At 41.9% G+C, this 21,954-nt stretch overlaps 1 protein-coding gene across 1 annotated transcript in view; it reads right to left on the bottom strand.

The window, feature by feature from the left end:
* Positions 1 to 21,954, bottom strand: part of NINL (ninein like) — a 189,631-nt gene that overhangs the window by 81,832 nt on the left and 85,845 nt on the right. Inside the window, exons 2-3 of the mRNA XM_054509981.2 lie at positions 8,706 to 8,896; positions 290 to 386 (exon numbers count right to left, since the gene is read on the bottom strand). Of these exons, the coding sequence (XP_054365956.1) occupies positions 290 to 386; positions 8,706 to 8,885 (277 nt within the window). The 5' untranslated portion in view covers positions 8,886 to 8,896. The remainder of the gene's footprint in view (positions 1 to 289; positions 387 to 8,705; positions 8,897 to 21,954) is intronic.

Here is a 21,954-nt window from a genome sequence, read left to right as displayed (position 1 = left end):
TGTTGGAGAATTGCCTGGTGTGAGACAGACTACCACACATACACACAGAAGTGCTATGTGTAAAGGAAAACAATAGAGCTTCTCCTTTCCAACACTATCGCACAAATAAGGAAACAAAGAAGAAAAAACCCAAAGTCTTGTCCCAGTCCACACAGGTTGGCAGTAAGGGAGTGGAGTTACAATTTAGTTCTCAGACCTGCTATATTCTTCAATCTGAATATCACACTCTAGAAGGTAACAAATAATGAAAAAAACAAACACTTGAAGTGAGAGGAGGAAATCCTCTTACTTGATTCCAAAGAACTACTGTCTTCGTCTGAGGGGCCAACACCAGCAGTTGATGACAACACTGCCACAAAACCTTCTTTAAATTCCTCAAAGTTAACCTGGTAAATATAAGAAAAGAGAGGTCAGCACTACTTTCAACAGATCACTATATAATACCTTAGCCTTTTGTTTTTATTCTCAGATGGAAACATCTTATTGTTGCCTTTAGCTCTGAGAACGTTCATTTGTTCTAATACTCACTTAAGATTTTTTTTTTTTTTAAAGATTTTATTTATTTATTTGAGAGAGAGAATGAGAGACAGCACGAGAGGGAAGCAGGTCAGAGGGAGAAGCAGACTCCCCGCCGAGCAGGGAGCCCGATGCGGGACTCGAGCCTGGGACTCCAGGATCATGACCTGAGCCGAAGGCAGTCGCTTAACCAACTGAGCCACCCAGGCGCCCCTCACTTAAGATTTTTTTTAAATAGAAGAATATAACAAGTAAAAGTGAGTCACAAACTAATCACCAAAAAACTCCTATTACCAATTTTAATAATTATAAAATGTACCCAAAATGGGGATCTGATGATCATAAAACATTAATATACAAAAAGAAAATATCCAGGCTATCACCACCCCACCAAAAAATGGAATAATATCAGCACCTTAGAGGCTCCTCCACCACGGCTCCTTTCCTATTAAATTCCCTGCCCCCCACTCTTTTATGGTTTTAACATCTTTGCTTTTTTCCTCATTTGTATGCATCCCCGAACAATATGGTTTAGTTTTGCCTCTTTTCAAATTTGATCTAAATGGAATCATATGCATATATTCTTTTATGTCCTGCTTCTTAGACTCAATATTACTTCTGTAATGTTCATTCAAGCTGCTATGCAAAATGCATTTTCTCTGCTGTATAGTATTCCATTGTTTGTGCAAAAATTTATTAATCCATTCTACTGATGAATATTCCCATTGTTTCCAGTGGCTGGTTATTTTTTTTAAAAAAGGCTTTGAACAGTATTGCACATGTGTCCTTAGGAGTTTCTTAGGAGTATATGTCGATGAACGGGCTTGCTGGGTCATAGAATATGCATTTAAATCCTCTTAGTGAACTGAATCTTTTATGACTATAAAATGCTAACCCTCTTTACTTTGGTAATGTTTTTTACCATAAAGACTAGCTTTCTTTTGGTTAGTATCTACATGATACATCTTTTCACCAAATTTTAATAATGTCAACTTTTTGTATCCATATATTTCAGGTGTCGTTTATAAAAGCTTTATCTTTTAACTATTTAGTCTATTTACATTTAATATAATTACTGATATATTTGGATTTAAATCTACTATTCTATTGTGTGCTTTCAATCTGACCTGCTTGTGTTTTCTCCCTGGTTTCCTCTCTTTGGATTTACTGACTTTTTTTTTTAGGACTTCATTTTCCCTTTACTAAGTTAGAAGTTATATAGTCTATTTCCTTTCTCTGACCATTTATCCTAAAAATTACATCACACATCCTCAGCTTATCAAAGTTTACTATTAGTCGATACTTTTACCCTCTTCCGTGACAACAGGAAGCCTATGTAACACTTTCATTTCATCTACTATACTCCTGACTTTCATGCCTTTCTTATGAGTTGCCATATATTTTAACTTGCTCTATTTTAACTCCCCATGAAATATTATTTTTTATTTTATATAATCAATGTTCATTAAGAATTATCCAAATATTTACTGCTTTGTTTTTCATTTGTTCTTGTATTTCTGACCTTCTGTCTAGGATAATTTTCTATCTATTTGAAGTGCATGGTTTAGAATCTCATTTTTCTTAAGTATGCTGGTGCTAAACTCTGTAGTTTGTCTGAAATGTTTTTATTTCACTTTCAATAGACATTTTTCAAGAAGATAATTTATTAGAAGAATAGTAGAAATGACCAAGATGTTCATAAATGGAATGGGTAAACTATGATACAGTCAAAAAATGAAATATGATGGAAAAAAAACAACGAGACAAGATGAACTGTATTTCACAGATATAATATAGAGTAAAGGAAGTCAGAGACTATGTAGTGAGCATGTACTGTGTATTTCCATTCTACAAAGATCAGAAACAGGCAAGGCAAATCTATGGTGTTAGTGTCAGGACAGTAGTGGCCTTAGTGAGAGAGGACTGCAAGACACATGTGGAGGGATTCCAGATGCTTGTCACCCAGGTGTGCTCAGTATGGGATAGTCACTTGAGTGTACACTTCTGCTATGTGCTCTGTTCTCTATGGATGCTTCAGTAAGTCACACAGAAAGAAGTCAACAGAAGGGCTTACGTAGGTCAAAAGGTTACCAGTAAATGCTGGAAAAGCAGATTTGGGGCTATAGAGCCAGGCATGCTTCTCAAATCTGGCACAGAATTTGAATGAGCAAACCTCTGTTGCCGCCACTGAGCACTAAATACAGCTGTTTGCCTGGGATACACATGTTATCATGACCTGACACTGGATTATTTGTGCATTTGTTTATTTTTGTGGGCAGGACCACCTTCAGCTAAATGAGGTTTATCTAGACCACTGAGAGGAGACAAGCCCAGACAGCAAAAAGCACAATGGCTGATTCAGATCCTTCCTTAAATTGGGGGCTAGTTTATTAGGTTCTCTACCTTGGGTGAACCTGTGTTTTGTTTTGTTTTTAACTTTTTTTTTTTATTTGGGTGAGAGAGAGAGATAGCGAGAGAGAGCACAAGCAGGGAGGAAAGGGAGAAGCCGACTCCCCACCAACAGGGAGCCTGAAGTGGGACTCGATCCCAGGACTCCAGGATCATGACCTGAGCTGAAGGCAGACACCTAACTGACTGAGCCACCCAGGCGCCCCTGAACCTGTGTTTTGACATAGATTTTCCTGGCCCTCTGAGGTCCCAAAGACCACATCAATTTTACAGTTTCTCAGCACTAATGGGGTTTGTGTGCTGGGCTGAACCTCTCTCAGTGTGTGACTTACAGATTTTTAGGCTGGTAATTCTTCACTGACTTATTTGCTCTTTACCATTTTCAAGATCTTTGATTTTATGATTTTGTTCAGCTTTTTTAGTAGCCCTCCCTGGAACGTTGGCCTGTGTTTGCTATCCTGCCACTACCAGAATGTCTGAAGCCTGTTCATATTTTTTTAGGACTGCATAAATTTCATCAGATGGATCTATCAGAATTTATTTAACCAATCTCATATTTAAAAGGCTGTTTCCAATCTTTTGCTATTTGAATCAATACTAGAATGAATATCTTGCATAGATTTCATTTCATATGAAGATAGACATTATATTTCTTTGATGATCACATCCTAGCTTCTGCATATTGCAGAGCACATACTAAGTGCTCAAAAATACTTGTTGAAAGGACGCCCGAGTGGCTCAGTCAGTTGAGTGTCTGCTTTCAGCTCAGGTCATGATCCTGGGGTCCTGGAACTGAGCCCCGCATGGGGCTCCCTGCTTGGTGGGGAGCCTGCTTCTCCCTCTGCCTGCCACTCCCCCTGCTAGTGCTCTCTCTCTCTGACAAATAAATAAATGAAATCTCTTCTAAAAAATACTTGTTGAATACATGGAAGCAAAAGGAAATGACAATTTTGCTTGATTTAATCTCTGATTTCTTTTGTGTCCTTGGTAATACTTATCAGCTGACTTTCTTCCAACCATCAAACAGTAGTGGGATCTGATGGCCAAGTGTGTTGACATTTTATCTGATACTATTCTTTTTTTTTCTTAAAAGATTTTATTTATTTGAGAGCGAGAGAGACAGAGATAGTGAGAGAGAGCATGAGTGGGGGAAGGGGCAGGAGAAGAGGGAGAGGGAGAAGCAGACCCCCTGCTGAGCAGGGAGCCTGCCGTGGGGCTCAATCCCAGGGCCCTGGGGTCATGACCTGAGCCAAAGGCAGAGGCTTAACCAACTGAGCCCCCAGGTGCCCCTATCTGATACTATTCTGACTGTGCTTGTGTTTCTGTGTTTTCTTCCTTTGTAGCTCAAGAAAGGGGGATGAACAAACTCATAATACTCAGGTGCTTCACCAAAAAGGACATACCATCATCTCTGTATAATCTCAGACTCACTCATCACAAAGAGAGGCTAGACCCTTTGACAATCATTTTCAACTTTAAAATTATTTTCAGTAACACTACGTTAAGAATTATTTTTTCAAGTATATGCACCCCTATGTTTATTGAAGCATTATTTACAATAGCAAAGATACAGAAGCAGCCCAAGTGCCTGTCAAGAGATGAATGGATAAGGAAGATGTGGTATATGTATACAAAGGAATACTGCTCGGTCATAAGAAAGGATGAGATCTTGTCATCTGTGATAACATGGATGGACACAGAGGGTATTATGCTAAAATAAGTCACAGAAAGACAAATGCCATAGGATTTCACTCATGGTCATCTAAAAAATAGAATCTAAAAAATAAACGAATAAACAAATAAAAAGCAAAAACAGCCCCAAAATACAGAGGACAAATTGATGGTTGCCAAAGAGGAGGTATTAGGGGGATGGACAAAATGTTGAAGGGGAGTGGGAGATATAGGTTTCCAGTTATGGAATGAATAAGTCATGAGGATAAAAGGCACAGCATAGAGAATATAATCGACGATATTGTAGTAAAGTATGGTGACAGATGGCAGTTACACCTGTGGTGAGCACAGCATAACATATACACTTGTCTAACCACTATGTTGTATACCTAAAACTACTGTTAACATTGTATGTCAACTATATTTCAATTTAAGAAATAATTATTTTTTGAGAGTAAAATTCTCTTTCTGACCAAATTTAAAATACTAAAGCTAAGATCCTTGCCACTGATAAAGAAACAAGAGAACATACATAAAATGCACATGGAAATTTCCCACACTCCACAGGAATCTTAGGCCACATTAATTTCTGGCTTGAAACCAGACCTTGGTAATGTTTCTTTAACAGGAAATAGGAATTAAAAATGAGCATGCCCTCAACACATTAATTAAAACATTACCTTGCTAATTCAAATTAATATTGTTTATAATATTGTTCTTCATTTTTTACCTGGATTGAAGTATCAATGACTAACATTTACATGATGTCATATATGTTAGTTACTACAAGGAAACGATGTGTGATATTTGAACTGAAAATCCAATCAATTCTCCTGGATAAAGGATTTCTCTTGATTTTCTCTGAAGACTCCTGAAATCTCCACCATTTGGTTTCTGTTGTAGAAAATGGTAACAACTATCTGGATATTTCTGGCTTGACACCAGGTTCCCCTAAAACATCTACAGAATGTTTCACCTATATGCTGGCTGTGTGAGCGATGCCCTGTCTATGGGATGAAGCAAAGGAGCAGTAAAAACTCTGAAAGCAGAAATAATCCACCACGACCCCCATCACAGAGGAGGTAGTGTAAAAGTATGGGGTGGAGGGAGACAAAAGCAGGCCCCTAGAGGCATCAGCTGCTGTGGGCACTGCTCTTGAAATGTTACAGAGAGGGAAAGAGAGACAACTTCAGGTCAGACTCAAGAGCACTAATGGAAGCAGAGCTGTTTCTTAATTTACCCAATACCTGACTTGTTTTTTGGAAACATAAATCATGGCTGTAAGAGAATGGAGTTGGGATAGACAGAAAGATGGATGAACATGTGCAGAGCTTTGCCACAAGCCATTGTTAATCAGAAAAGGTCAGGCTCCTGTCATTGCTTATGAGTGTCTGTCTCTCCTTCTAACATACCTCCCCATAAAAGTGTGGAGAAACTTCCAGGCTCCCAGAAGGATTACAACTCAGAGGAACTGTTTTTTGGGATATATGTGATGTGAGGGAGGCCAGAAATCTCAAACCCAAGTTGATTTTTCTCTTTACTGAAGTTCCAATACTAACCTTTTTTTCTATCATAATTTGATGTTTCTATTTTTTTTTTAAAGATTTTATTTATTTATTTGAGAGAGAGAGAGAGAGCACAAGCTGGGGGGAGAGGCAGACTCCTGCTGAGCAGGGAGCCCAAGGAGGGCTCAATCCCAGGACCCTGGGATCATTACCTGAGCCAAAGGCAGATGCTCAACCAATTGAGCCACTCAGGTGCTCCAATTTGATGTTTCTAAAAGTTATACTACGGTTGCTGGAGGGGAGGGGGGGGATGGGGTGGCTGGGTGATGGACATTGGGGAGGGTATGTGTTGTGGTGAGTTCTGTGTATTGTGTAAGACCAATGAATCACAGATCTGTACCCCTGAAACAAATAATACATTATATGTTAATAAAAAATAAATACATAAATGTTATACCACTTCTGCACATACAAAACATAAAGTGGGGCAAGGCTCGGGAATGATATGATTTGTTCAATCAGCAGAACCTGCCATCTGAATGTGAACCCAAAAGTTATTCTTTTGGTTTTGAATTTTCTCAACTGTCAAAAATAATTAAGAAAACCAGATCATGTTTATACTGAATAACCAGAGTGTTGATTTTCATAAATGTGCTTTTTGCTCCTCTGGGTCCCAAATACAATTCTAGGTGATATCAAGAGGGGCGAGAACATTATCGGGGCACCTGGGTGGCTCAGTGAGTTGGCTGTCCAACTCTTGATTTCAGCTCAGGTCATGATCTCAGGGTCCCTGTGTTGGGAGTCTATGCTTGGCATGCGGTCTGTCTGTCCCTCTCCCTCTGCTCTTCCCCTCAAATCGTGCTCTCTTTTCCTCAAATAAAAAACTAAATCTTAAAAAAAAAAAAAAGAGGCGCTAGAACATTATTAAAAATACCCCTGATTTGGGGCTCCTGGGTGCTACAATGTCAGTTAAGTGACCAACTCTTGGTTTCAGCTCAGATCCTGATCTCAGGGGCATGAAATCAAACCCTGCATCAGCTCTGTGCTGAGCACAGAGTCTGCTTGACTCTCTTTCCCTCTCCCTCTGCCCCTCCCCTCTCAAATAAATAAATAAATCTTTCAAAAAAAAAAATACACCTGGGGTGCCTGGGTGGCTCAGTCAGTTAAGTGTCTGCCTTCGGCTCAGGTCACGATCCCAGGGTCCTGGGATGGAGTCCTGCATCGGGCTCCCTGCTCAGTGAGGAGTCTGCTTCTCTCCCTCTCCCTCTGTCTGTGCTCTCTTTCTCTCTCTAGCTCTCACTCTCTCTCAAATAAATAAATAAAATCTTAAAAAATATATTTTAAAAAATACACCTGATTCTTAAGTCCATAAAAAAAAAACACACAAAAAACCAAGAGGCAGGCATAGAATAAAAAGAAACAGAATGGGTGTGGTCAGATTAATTGAGGCAGAGCTCTGTAAGAGGACTAACAGTATCCTACTGATAGGCATTGGGAACACAGGGCAGTTGATGCTTTGGGAAGTAACAAGAGGTACATTTCATCAGGACTTTCTCCCTGTGTCAGCAGTGAGGGTTTTCTTCTTGTTTTTCTTCATTTCTTTTTGTCCAAAAGCCAATTCAGGAAAATCTTCAGGCTGGATTTTTTTTCTCATTTGAAATAAAAATAGTTCTATTGATTTCTGTGGGGGAGAGGAAAAAAAAGCTCTTCCTTCAAAGTTAAGATGGCCAGCACTGTTTTTATCATACAAGTTAACATCTAGACACATTTAAGAAGTAGGGACAAGGTGGGAGGTGCTTTTCAGTGTTTCTGTCAGGAAAGCAAGTTGTGGTCTAGGTTCTAGATCACCATTATAGATGACCTTCAATTCCCTAGTGAAAAGGAGCAGAGATAGAGTACTTTCTATCTGGCCTAGATAAAATCAGAGGACACCTCTGAACATAGGTATCCTTTGTTCCTGCAACAGTGGTGTGCAGTTGCTTTGTCCAGCTGCTAGAATGAATTTAAAGCTGTGTAATTTTACTAGACAATCTGCCTTCAAGATACTTGGAAGGTGCCTGTCTCTCAGTGTGTCAGCTGCCCACAGACCCTTGTGTTTTTGTGAACCACCTACCACCCACCCAAACCAACCCTCCACCCCACTCTCGACAAATCTCTCAAACATCTTTCTGGAAAAAACAAACCAAACCAAACTTCTGGAAGTTACTATGCTTTCAAAAAAAGAGTAATCTGAAGGAAACTCTTGCTTCAATATAGGCGGTCCCCAGAAGGAAAAGCAGTGTTCCAGTTCCTAGTAACTCTTCTCTGGCATGTGTCCTTAGTCCGCTAATATTTCTCAAATGCCTGCAGCTAACTACAGTACTCTGTGCTTTTCTTTATAAGAATGAAGTCAAGGGCGCCTGGGTGGCTCAGTTGGTTAAGCGACTGCCTTTGGCTCAGGTCATGATCCTGGAGTCCCAGGATCGAGTCCCGCATCGGGCTCCCTGCTCAGCAGGGAGTCTGCTTCTCCCTCTGCCCCTCCCCCCTCTCATGTGCTCTCTCTCTCTCAAATAAATAAATAAAATCTTAAAAAAAAAAAAAAAAAGAATGAAGTGAAATACCCACCCTGGCGAAGTGATCATTTCCAAGAAGTGTTTGCAGAAGGATGGGCAGCTGCTTTTCCAACTGAAGCTTGAGGCAGAGCTGGGTCAGTCCCTCCCGGTCCAGAAAGCCTGTCCCTGTGGTGTCACAGCTGCTGTAGACTTCCCTGAGCTGTGAAACATAGTGGTTCTCTTCTTCTTCCATCCCATAGCAAGCTGGACATGCCAGGGGAAAAAAAGAAAAACAAGAGTACACTTTTATTGCCACACCTCACATGTTCTTCCACCGCTCTGATGACCCCTGGCAAGGTGGCCCAGGCACCGGGCAGGGGCTGGGCACGTGGGAAAAGGCATCCAGGGCACACTCAGGTTTATGTGGGACCTTTGTACGAGAGGCCAGAAGCAAGTGATCAGGGAGCCAGTCCTTGTTCACAAAAGCCAGAATTTCTTTGTTCTGTAAGAAAAATATCTATTATAGGGGCGCCTGAGTGGTCAGTCGGTTAAGCGTTCAACTCTTGATTTCAACTCAGGTCATGATCTCAGGGTCCTGGGATAGAGCAGGGTAGGCTCCCTGCTCAGTGGAGAATCTGCCTGTCCTCTGCCCCTCCACCTGCCCTCTCTCTCTCTCTTTTTTAAATAAATAAATAAATAAATCTCTTTTAAAAAATAAAAAAATTATCTATTACAGAATAATCAGAAAAAAGAGGTAAATATATAATAGAGAACTAAAATCATCCAAAATTTCACCACCTAAAAAAATCATTATGAGTATTTTGGCAAATATACATTCTAATTTTTCTCTATACATATACAAGTATGGTATTTTTTCCCTTATTAGTATTTAGTTCCAAATATTATTTTACCAAATAAAAGTACTTATAATAAAAAATGGAAACTCCAATAAAATATACAGAGGATGCTGATTAATCACAAAAGAAGAAAAATATATGGCTAATAACCATCTCAAAATGTCCAAATGAAAATAAATATACTATTTGTCATGGTCAAATTATCTAGAATAAAAACACCCCAAAGCTAGCTGAGGCTATCATAAGAAGGGGGCTCTCACATGTCTTCCAGACATTCTAGACTTGTCACATTTACCAAGAAATTTTTAAATAATTGTATTATCTGACCTACTTATTTTACGTACACCAAATTCCTTACAGAAATTCCAATGCTGGATGCCTGGGTGACTCAGCTGGTTAAGCGACTGCCTTCGGCTCAGGTCATGATCCTGGAGTCCTGGGATCGAGTCCCACATCGGGCTCCCTGCTCAGCAGGGAGTCTGCTTCTCCCTCTGACCCTACCCCCTCTTGGGCTCTCTCTCTCACTCTCTCTCAAATAAATAAATAAAATCTTAAAAAAAAAAAAAGAAATTCCTATGCTTCAGGAAACAGAGCTACAAAGACATAAAAGAAAATTAAATGTCCAATGAAAGAAAAGAGCTTGCTAGTTACAGCATAATTATATGGCAGAAGATTCAATAGGCTTAAAAAAACACATTTTTGAAGAAGTGCAGTTGATAAAATATCAAGCCGGGATAAAATCTTTATAATAATAATAGCTAGTATACATACTAGTCAGTTCACATTATAATAATTCACTTATGCCTAGAACAGTTCTATCAAGAGACTTTTGCAATTATGTGGGAGAAATTAAGAAAGGAAGAAGAAAGAAAGGACAAGACAAGACAGAAAGAAAAAAGGAAGGAAGGAAGGAAGGGGGGAGGGATGGAGGGAAGGAAGGAAGGAGGAAAAAACTACATCAAAATGGTAAGAGATGATTTTGTGGTATTACACATTTCCATTTTCTATATTTTTATATTTCTAAAAAATTTTTATAGAAAGTGAAACACTTCATAACTAGAAAAATGTTGCTAAATCATGAAAAAACACTGAAATCCTAAAGGTATGAGGATGAACCATATGAAATTGTCAATACTAGACCATTCTGACCAATAACAATGGTGATTTCATGTGTGTCAACACAGATCAAGGACAATTCTGAAAAGAGGAAATATGATAAGTAAACAAACATGGAAAACAGATCAAGCTCATTAATAATCAAATAATTCGTAAGCATGAAACAGTAAAGCAACATCTCTTACTAATAAGAGACAGCAGAGTAAACGCCAATTAAAGATGTAATTCTTCGAGAGAGAGAGAGGAGGAGAGAGAGAGTGCGCACATGGTGGGGGGGACGCAGAGGGAGAGGGAGAGAGAGAGAATCCTGAGCAGGCTCCACACCCAGTGCGGAGCCTGATGGGGGCTTGATCTCACGACCCTGAGATCATGACCTGAGCCGAAATCAACAGTCAGACCCTTAACCCGTTGAGCCACCCAGGTGCCCCAAAGATATAATTTTTAATGTTGACAGTATTGGACCACCATCACCCACATGGGTAGGGAGGTCTGCATCAGCACAAAAACTGTATGAGGGATTGGAATCTGTTCACATCAACCCCCCAACCCCAGAGTATCATCTTACTCAGGAAAACAACAGAATCGATGACAGTAAAAAAACTGACTGAATAGAATCTTCATTGTGATGTTTCACAGTGGTCTTACAAGGTGAACTGCCTCCCCTGAGCTCCTGATTGAACACCTGCTGATCAGGTGTAAACACTGCCAGCATCCACTCTGAGGATGAGTATATAAGCTCATGGCCTCAGGTTGGATGTAGGAGTAAAAGGATAACAAGCCTGCCCTATCCACTCATCAAATTATGTGTGCACTTCGGCAGGAGTGTGGGGAAGCGGAGAAAGGGCAAGGAGAGGTGGAGCTGGGAACCTGCCCCCACCCCAGACTGCTTTGAGATGATGACAGAGACAACATCAAGAAACACAGATACACATGTAAAAACATCAAGGATAAATCAGAAAATGAAATAACCTTCCTAACCCAACCTCTGTCAAGCTTCTCATCCAAGGTGAGTCCCCAACCCGAGCTGGGAGCCGCATCCTTTTGTAGACAACAGCCAGCTGTGGTAAGCTGTACTCAAGTACTGGTATTTGCCAATGCTAATTTCTGATAAGCCACAAGTAAATGGACAGGAGAACATAACAGTAAGAAAGACAAGTGGCAAAATTCAGTATGCGAAAGAAGTAGAGGAACTGGGGTGAGGAGGGTGAGGAGTGTCTAGGGGACCCCGAACGCACAACCTACCACACCCACACATCCCCGATGCTGATGCTCCCCCACCCCAAGCTCTCCCTGTTGCCCTGCTTATGAACAATGCCCCCCTCCCCCACCACCTCTGCAAATCATGAACAAATCCTCCATTTCTTCTATTTTACCTTTAGTTGTAACCAATTCAAGCAATTAAAAGTATATAAAGTAAAACAAAAACAAAAACAAAAAAATCAAAGCAAAACAAAAGCCTAACCCCACTCCCAGAGGTAAACCCTGCTTGGAGTATAGGTTTGAAATTATTCCCAAGTCTATAAGGTGGACAGATGCACCGATGTGTGTACATACATAACACACATAGATATGCATGTTTTTACGTAAGTGTAACACCATACATATTATTTTACAACATTTAAAAAATACACCACATCTGAGAGATCATTCCATGCCTTCTTCATTTAAAAAAATGACTATATGCACTTGCGCTCTTGTGTGCGGAGATGTAACACAGCTTACCTAAGAATTGTTTTAGAGACACGGGGTATCTCCAGGGTTTTCTCTTACAAAACCTTCCTCAGCAAACACCCCATGAGGCCTCTTCGTGAGTCCTGAAGGGGCTAAACCCAGCAATGCTCTGTGAAGCATGCCCTGGGTGGTGCAGGAGTGTCCCTGGAGAAGGCAGGCTTGGCTGTTTTCCCAAGGGCAGAGCAAGAAGAGAAGAAATGTCTTCCTCTCCCAGCCATAGGCAAGTCTTGAATCCACACCACTCTGGGTGGCCGGGCTCTCCCTCCACCACAGGAATTTAAGTTCCTGTTGAGCTGCAGCTTTCCCTTTCTACACAGAAGAAGGAAGAAAGTCTCAAACTGGGGCCAGAGGCGCCCTGGCTGCCCATGGAGGTGTAGGCTGTGTGTGGAGGGTCCAGTGGTGGCGAGTCCCCTGGTGAGATGGGGGTCTACTGCCCACCACATCTCAAAGCGTTGCTGAAACAAGGAGCGGCACAAAGAAAAAAATAAGAGAGGCAACAAGACTTAAAAAGAAGGGCAGCAGCTCCCTCCTCATCACCCACAAGAGCTGTGTTTGCAGCTCATCTTCAATGTCTCCAGGCCCCACCAAGTCTGGGGCCATCTCTGGAGGCCCAGGCTGCTTCTACCTCATTTACTCTCGGAGCACAGATGCACATTTTTGAGGCTGGGTGGGGATTTCCACAGAACAGGAGGAGCTTCTATATGACTAAAAAGACCACAGAATTAGTGGGCCAGTAGGGCCCTGATTTGGGGGAGAGCGGCATGAACTCTTTGAACAGCCCCTGTTCCCGAGGCATCTCATACAGCATCCCCCCCAGGCCCCCATCTTTGTCGGCTCACAGCAGAACACCCAGTGTACTCACAATGAGTCTATGGGGTGAGACTGCAAAGAAAACCTGCCCTCGGTAAAACACTAACAGATTCAGGTTCTGAAAACAGGGACCAACCCCTCATAGAAGGCTGAATGCCAGAAGCACATTTCAGGTAAAGAGAACCACCAGCCACCTCTGTCTGCAGCGAGGCAGGTGCAGAGCGCCCAGCAGGCTTTAGGGTCTCCCCCACATGCCAGGTTATGAAACAGTCTCTAGAGAACCTTTCTGAGAGGTCACAGGTCTTCCGAGGGGAAACACATCAATAATAGTTACGGTCAGTGAGTGCAAAGCAGGGCCTTAGGGGGTCAGAGGAAAATCAAGAAAATGTAAATGGGAAACAGGCCCAATCCATAGGCCACCAGGTTGCCATCCAGTGACCCAAGACCAGGAGGGAGTCACTGGCACAGTCCTCCCAAGCTCTACACCCCACCTGCCCTCTGGGCCACAAGACAGGCACTCAAGAAGGCTCCAGCAGCGCCTCCTCATTCCCAGAGCCGACCTCAGCACAGGTCTGTTGTGCACCCTACCAAATCTCAAATGCCAGAATTGTTTTGGGTTTGCACTTTTATGCTAAACATTCTATAATGAGCCCATTTAAGCAAGAGCAATACATAATGCTGCAATTTAGCTATTTCAAAGGGGAGGTCACCAGCATTATGGGTCCACTTAGTCTCAGGGCTGCCACATCCTAGACTCCTCCAGTACAGGTCAGATCTAGGCTGGGGTATGCAAAGTAGGGGAAGAGTAGGGAGCACACTCTAGAGCACTCACCCAAGTGATGGGGACATTCCCCAGGAGGTCAAGTAAACTTAAGATTCTTCCCAATACCTGGACTATCACAGAGGAGGTATCAGGAAAATCAAGGCCCAGCAAACCCTCATCACACTGGATTTGCCAAACCTGTGGCCTTCCTGTCTGATCTCCTGCCCCAGGATTCCAGATTTGGGCAGAACTCAGGTGTGGGAGCTGAAGGGTAAAGGGCTCCAGAGGGGTCCTCCCAGGAGCAATGACAAGCCAGCCCCCCTGTTGAGAGAACTTACTGGTCTGTCTGTATGCCTCCATGAAAGGATTGACACAGGGGAGGGGCCCATACATTCAAGTCAATGTCACCTGGGTTACACTTCATTCTACTCAATACACAGTTGAGTTCCCGGCCATTCAGAAACACTCCTTTCCTCTCCTTCCCTCATCCCTGTGAATCTGAGCCACTGTCCCAAGAGAGCAGGTGCTTCATCTACCAGCCAGACAGGTATAGGCAAATGATGTGATTCAGGCACAGCAGCTCTACAAGTAGGGCAAAAAAGATCTTTCAGTCACAATCTGCTAAGATATTTCTTAACCCCCACCCAAGATAATGTCCAGCCCTGTTTTCAAAACAAAGGGAAAAAGGAGGCACTGCCTCTATTCATGCACACCTGATGGAATCTGCCCTCCTCCCATCCCAGGATGTGGGAGGGGTCTTCCTGTAGCTTCTGCAATACCACATAACAAACCTCAGTGGTGAACCAGTAGGCAACCCTGGCCAGGAAGGCTTGGAAGAACTGCAAAGCCACCTTCACCTGGAAAGCATGGCCCGGGCACAGGTCTAGCCTACTAGTGCAGAGTCATGCAGAGTCCCATGGCTTCCTGTGCATTCAGGAGTCTCAGGAAAGGGCTTGAGTGACAAGACCAAAGAATTACAGGAGTAGTGGAGAAACCTGAATGGGGGCCTCAAAATTCTGATGTTCACACACACCCCTCATTTGCTGGAATCTGGAGGTAGTGATTTGGGAGGTGGTGCTTACAGGAGGGGAGACCCAAGACATGCACAAGACCTGCCCCCCCCATACACACACAAAGAGAAACTAATATCCAGAAGGAGATAAAGGAGAATCATTTAAAGTTATCAAAAAAGAGAGACTGCTAGGCAAAGGAATGATTAGGATACCAACGGAGGTTTCTGGGACACTGACATATTATAGCTGTAATAAAAAATCCAATGGCAAGACTGGAAGATACAGAAGGAAATCTTCCATAAAGCACATCTAAACAGTAAGGAGGGGCACCTGGGTGGCTCAGTCAGTTAAGCGTCTGCTTTTTGGCTCAGGTCGTGATCTCAGGGTCCTGGGATCCCTGCTCAGTGGGGAGCCTCCTTCTTCCTCTCCTCCCCACTTGTGCTCTCTCTCACTATCTCTGTCTCTCTCTCAAATAAATAAATAAATAAATAAAATTTTAAATAAATAAAAAGTAAGGAGATGAGACCATATGACATGGAAAAGACCGTCTCTTCTATAAATAGTGTTGCATTTGTGCAACAAGTAACCCCATTTAAAAATGGGCCCCATTTAAAAATGGGCAATGGTCTTGAAGAGATATTTCTCCAAAGATATACAAATGGCTGACAAATGGCCGACAAATGGCCAACCACAGGAAAAGCCTCAACATCTCTCATCATTAGAGAAATGCAAATAAAAACCACGATAACATGCTATGTCACACCTATTAGGATGGCCACTATAAAAAACAAAACAGAAAACAAGTTTGCGTTGGTGAGGACGTGGGGAAACTGGAACAGTACATAGCACTGTTGGTGAGCATGTAAAATGGTGCCACCACTACAGAAAGCTGTATGAAGGGTCCTCAAAACTCTAAAAATAGAAACCATATGATCCAGCAATTCCACTTCTGGGTATATATCCAAAGGAATTGAAAGCAACATCTCAGCGATAGGTGCACACCCATGTTCACTGCAGCATTATCCACAACAGCCAAGAGGCAGAAGAGCCCAGATGTCCATGGACAAAGGAGCACAGAAACTGGTATAGCCACACAATGGAACATTACTCAGCCTTAAAGAGAAAGAAACCCTGTCACAGGCTACAACATGGCTGCACCCTGAGGATATCGTATTGAACGAACTACGCCAGTCACAAAAGGACAAATACTGTGTGATTCTACTTACATACACACTTAGTCAAATTACAGAGACAGAAAGTAGAGTGGTGGTTGCCAGGAGCTGGTGGGGGCAAGAGGGGAAGAGCTGCTCTGCAGGTACAGAGTTTGGAGTCACAAGAAGTTCTCCAAATCCGTTAACACAACAACATGAATATAGTTAACACACTACTGAACTGTACATTTAAAAATGATTAAGTGGGTAAATTTTATATTATATATTTTTTACAATTAAAATTAAAAATAAGAAAAAGTTTTTACAAAGAAAAATAATTCAAAATTTGGTGGCTTATTTTCTGAAATTGCCTGGCTCTGTTCTATAGCACTTTTATCTAGATTTTCTCTTTCCTTAACAGCAGCAGCAAATATCGATCCCAAAGCTCCAGGCATCGTCTAAAAGTCCAGGAAAGGGAACCAGTTGAAGAGAAGGGGAATTACTGGAATAATATAAGACCTTTCCAAGTAGACAGATGGCTAAGTCCCACCATGTAGGACAACAAATAAAAAACCCCACACCTAAGTTAATTCTTTTCTTTTCTCCATATTTTATTTTCAAAGCAATAAAGTACAAGTTGAGGCCACCTAAGTAAATCCTCATGAAATTTCTGAACAAACAAACCAACCAACAAGCATCCAGAGAAGAGCAAGCACTCCCACACTCACAGCCCCGGGCAGCAGAACCAGCCTGTACTGCTGGCGACCAAAAGCTCTCATGAAACCAGGCCCTGATATCCCAAGTCAACATCACTTTCAACCTCTTCTGGAAGCTAACAACATGAACTTCAGCAAAATGAGGGATAACTGAGAGAAAGGAAGAGGCAGGATCTCTGATCTGGCTCCTACGCAAGTGATAGAGACTATCCTGTGAGGGCAGCCCTGGGGCAGGGCCAGAGGGCAACCCACACAAAACCAACAACAGGAGGAACCTAGGGGCTTGCGTGTGTGTGACCAGCTGGAAAACAACAAATGGATAGGTTTCTGACAGAGCTGATGGAGCATCTGGAAAAAACTAAGGATTACGTCCATTAAAAAGTAAGTAAGTACAAACCAAGAAAACACTAACCTCTCTAAAGCCAAGCTTGGCACAAGAATGGGAATGTAACATGCCCCGGCCGCATGTCGATGTGGCAGTCAGGCAGGGGTGAGAGGGAAGCCTCAAGGTGGAGGTGCCGTCTGCGTAACAGCCCTGGACTGTGGGGGGTGAGTGAGGGAGGTGGAGGAAGGGACAGCCACAGAAGGACAGATGTGGCTATCTCAGGATGCTCAGCCCTGTTTGTGGCCCAGAGCAGCCTTCCACAGCCTCCATATAACAGAGCTCCACTCTTGCTGGGTACTTTCCCTTCCCACCCTATCCTTTGCTGGGCTGCTAAGGGGACAGTTATAGAACATGCCAGGTGCTAGATACACAGAAACAGCGACTTATCCTTAGTGTTTGTTGTAATACCACCACTAACAGCACTAAAATTACTGTTCCCACACAAAGGTTCCCAGGTTCCCAGTTTATATGCTGCTCAAATCTTATTTCTAGAAATGCCTCACTGAAAAACTGTCTTTTCCTCAGCCCGTCCCTCTTCCCCTGAGCCATCAACCTAAATTACAGGAGGTGATTTAGGTACAGGAGGTGAGAAGCAGCCTTAACCCCGCCCCTGCCCAGCAGGGGCCCTACAGCACATTAGCTATTGGAATCTTCCGTTCACACTTCCCAAGACCTCTGTGTGAGGCCAGGGCCAGAACACCCCTTCCCATGTAATCCTTCCACAGACCCCTGGGAAGGAGGAAAGAAACATGGGGACAGCCTTCTCTGCCTGCTCAAGCAGGCCCTGCCGTGGTCCCACCAGGACCCATCTGTCCAGGACTGCCCACCCCTGGTGCCCTGCTTGCTCCCAGGTGGCCCCCAGGCCTACTCACTTTCGAAGTACAGGCCTCACAGCAGAGTGGTTGTGATAAATAATAAACAGTCCCCAGGGTTCAAGGGCCTCTTCAGTTTCCTCTTCATCTAAATGGAATTAATCTTCTTTTGCATTCCACATATGCATAAAATGTTTGCATAGCAAAACCACCTGAAAACCTGGCCCCATTCAGTAGCTGACTACAGAACTGGGGACAATATTCCAGATAATGAGAACACCTGGTTTCCCAAGGTTTTATTCTTTTGAAATTGGAATCAGTAGAATCTCAATTATTCTAAAGCTATAAAGCTTAATTTAAAATACAAGCATAAACTTTGCTAACAGGTGAAATGAAATGCTGTTTTTACCTCGGAAAGAAAAACCTGCCCCCAAACAAACCAGATATTGGCCCTGGGACAGATGCCCTTGGCCAGCACTTTGCAGAACAACGCAGCCCTCTGGAGGCCAAAAGAGCAAGGTGTTGGTTTGCATTTAATTGATGCAGAGATGAGGGAATTTAATCTGTGCCCTAGAAACTCACTGAGTATTGAGGATAGAGAAGAGAATGGTGGTCTCTCAGAAGTAGCTAGGTGTGCTGATCTTTGAGAGTCCAGAGGATTATATTGCAATGGGAAATAATTCCAAACAAGGCCCTCTGTAAAAACCTGCTCTCCCAGAATGAATGGGACCAAGAGCAGCCATTCTAGATGGGCTCATTCTTTATCTGGAAAGATGTTACAATCCTGATAAAATATTAAAGTCTGTCCTTGGGTTCCAGTGGAGCAGACCTCAGTGCCACTTTAAATAGCCTTGCCGGTTTTTATCAACCTTTATACTTTGGCAGTTCTGAGCTTTTAGGATTAATTTCAGCATTAACTGTTTTCAAGGAAGGCTTTTTCTTATTTTTCAAAATTTATACTATGTATTTACTTTGCCTACATGGGTCCTAAATATCTCAGCAATAAGGCTTGAGAAGCTATCTTTTCTATCAAAGGGATTTTCCAGTCCTAACAATGTAAAAATAAGCGGGTACTTCATTTAATTGACAATTATTATAATATTTGCTTTTCCTACAAAGCAGATACACTAAAAACTATAAGGATATCAAATTCTAGAACTATCCAGGGGCCCCTCATTGGCTCAGTCGCTTAAGCATCTGCCTTCAGCTCAGGTCATGATCCCAGGGTGCTGGGATGGAGCCTGCTCAGCGGGAGCCTGCTTCTCCCTCTTTCCTGCCCCTCCCCCACTCATGCCCTCTCTCAAATAAAAATATCTTAAAAAACAAAAACAAATTGTAGAACTGTCCAAAAAAACCCTATTTTTCTGGGGTCTCCTAAAGAAGATACTGTGGCACACAGTGATGGCAGACTCTAATGTCAGAGTCTCCAGTTTTACTATGGGCATTTTCCAGCTCTGTGACCTTGAACAAGTTACTTCACCTCTCTGTGCCTCAGTATGTCATTAGGAGACTATGAACATTAAAGTTATTGTTAAGCTGGTTAATGTGTCAAGTACTGAGACCAGTGTCTGGCACATGGTACGTATGGAATAAACACTGGCATCTCTGCTGCTACACAGACACACGTACCTGGGGCTGCACACACACCTGTAATCCTATACAATCCAGGTAGCTGTCCGCAGCTTTCAAAATAAACTATACATAATCTAGTAAATGCCTATTCCGTGACAAGAGATGTACAGAATTTTTTATTTTTAATGGAAATTATACATAAAATCATATATATATTAAAGTACATATCATGATTTAACATAACTTCTCCTCAGAATTACCATTTTGTGTGTGACATTAGCACCTGAAACCTACTCTCTTAGCAAATTTCTACTACTCAAAACAGTATTATTACAGCTATAGTCATCATGGTATATGTTAGATCTGCAGACCTACTTATCTTACATAACTACTTTGTACCCTTTGACCAATATCTTCCCAGTTCTAAAGATTTTTTATAGCCACACAAACTTATATTTGTGCCAGGGCTATAGCTATAGACCCCAAATGAACTTATCCTGAATTATCCAGGTGGGACCTAATGCAATCACATGTGTCCTTAGAGACAGGAAGAGGAGTTTTGAAAGAGAAGAGGAGGAGGTAATGTGACCACAGAGCGAAAGACTGGACTGATGTGGTCCTAGAATCTGAAGAGAGTGACTTTGTCTACACCTTTTGGACTTCTGGCTTCCATAACTGTAAGAGAATAAGTTTGTGTTGTTTTGAGCCACACAGTTTGTGGTCATTTGTACAGCAGCCCTAGGAAAATAACACAACATCCCATTTCTTAACATTGTTAAATGGCAATACTCCCTAAACTGATCTACAGATTTAGCACAACTCCTACCAAAATTTCAGCTGGCTCCTTTAAAGAAATTGACAAGCTGATCTTAAAATTCATATGGAAATACGGGGCGCCTGGGTGGCTCAGTTGGTTAAGCGACTGCCTTCGGCTCAGGTCATGATCCTGGAGTCCCTGGATCGAGTCCCGCATCGGGCTCCCTGCTTGGCAGGGAGTCTGCTTCTCCCTCTGACCCTCCCCCTTCTCATGTGCTCTCTCTCAAATAAATAAATAAAATCTTAAAAAAAAAAAAAATTCATATGGAAATAAAAGGGACCCAGAATAGCCAAAACAATCTTAGAAAAGAATGAAAAAGTTAGAGGACTCACACTTCCCAATTTCAAAACTTACCATAAAGGTACAGTAGCCAAGACAGCATAGTACTGGCAAACAGACAACCAAACCAATGGAAAAATATTTACAGGCAAGAAATAAAACCTCACATTTATAGTCAATTGATTTTCTTTTAAAGATTTTATTTATTTATTTATTTGACAGAGAGAGAGAGAGAGACAGCAAGAGCAGGAACACAAGCAGGGGGAGTGGGAGAGGGAGAAGCAGGCTTCCCGCCAAGCAGGGTCCATGACCTGAGCTGAGCTGAAGGCAGACGCTTAACGACTGAGCCACCCAGGCACCCCAGTACAGTCAAATGATTTTAACAAAGGAGCCAAAACAATTCAATGGGAAAAGACAAGTATTTCCAACATATGGTACTGGGACAACTGGATAGCCACACGCAAAAGACTGAAGGGGAATCCCCACCTATCATATATCATATACAAAAACTACTTTAAAATGGATTAATCAAGACCCAAATTGTAACGGCTAAAACTATAAACACTTAAAAGAAAACACAGGATAACTCTTCTAAAGGAGTAAATGACCTTTGACTAGGCAATGTCATATCTTTGATTAGACAGAACACCAAAAGCACAAGCAACAACAACAACAACAACAAAAAACAGATAAACTGGACTTCACCAAAATTAAAACCTGTTTTATGGCAAAAGTCATTATCAAGAAAATGAAGAGAAAGAAGGAAAACATTTGGAAATTCTGTATCTGATAAGGGAATTGGGTTTAGAATACAAAAAGAACTCTTACAGCTCTATAATAAAAGCACAAATAACCCAATTTAAAAAGCAAAGGATCTGAAGAGATATTTTTCCAAAGAAGAGACACAAATGACCAAAGATGCTCAACCTCTTTAGCCATCAAAGAAATGCAGATCAACACCACAATGAGATACTACTTAGAGTATTTAGGCTGGCTATTATTAAAAAAACATGTAATGATAAGTGCTAGTAATGATACGGAGAAACTGGAAAGCGAGAATCTTGAAAGCAGCAAGCAATCGTCAAAAAGATTAACAGCTAACTCCTCATAAGAAACCATGGACCAGAAGGCAGCAAGAGGACATATTTGAAGTGGTGAAAGAAAAAAGGTGTCAACCAAGAATTCTATATCCAGTAAAAACCATCCTTAAAAATGAAGGAGATATAATGCCAAAGGCATGATTCATGAAAGAAATAACTGATCAGTTGGACTTCATCATTAAAAAAAAAACTTCTGCTCT

Source organism: Mirounga angustirostris, unplaced genomic scaffold, assembly GCF_029215605.1.
Source record: "Mirounga angustirostris isolate CCGP_5_RB_7025 unplaced genomic scaffold, mMirAng1.0.hap1 SCAF_10, whole genome shotgun sequence".
NCBI lineage: Eukaryota > Metazoa > Chordata > Mammalia > Carnivora > Phocidae > Mirounga > Mirounga angustirostris.
The sequence above is the reverse complement of the archived record's forward strand: the minus strand, read 5'-3'. Positions and strand labels throughout refer to the sequence as shown.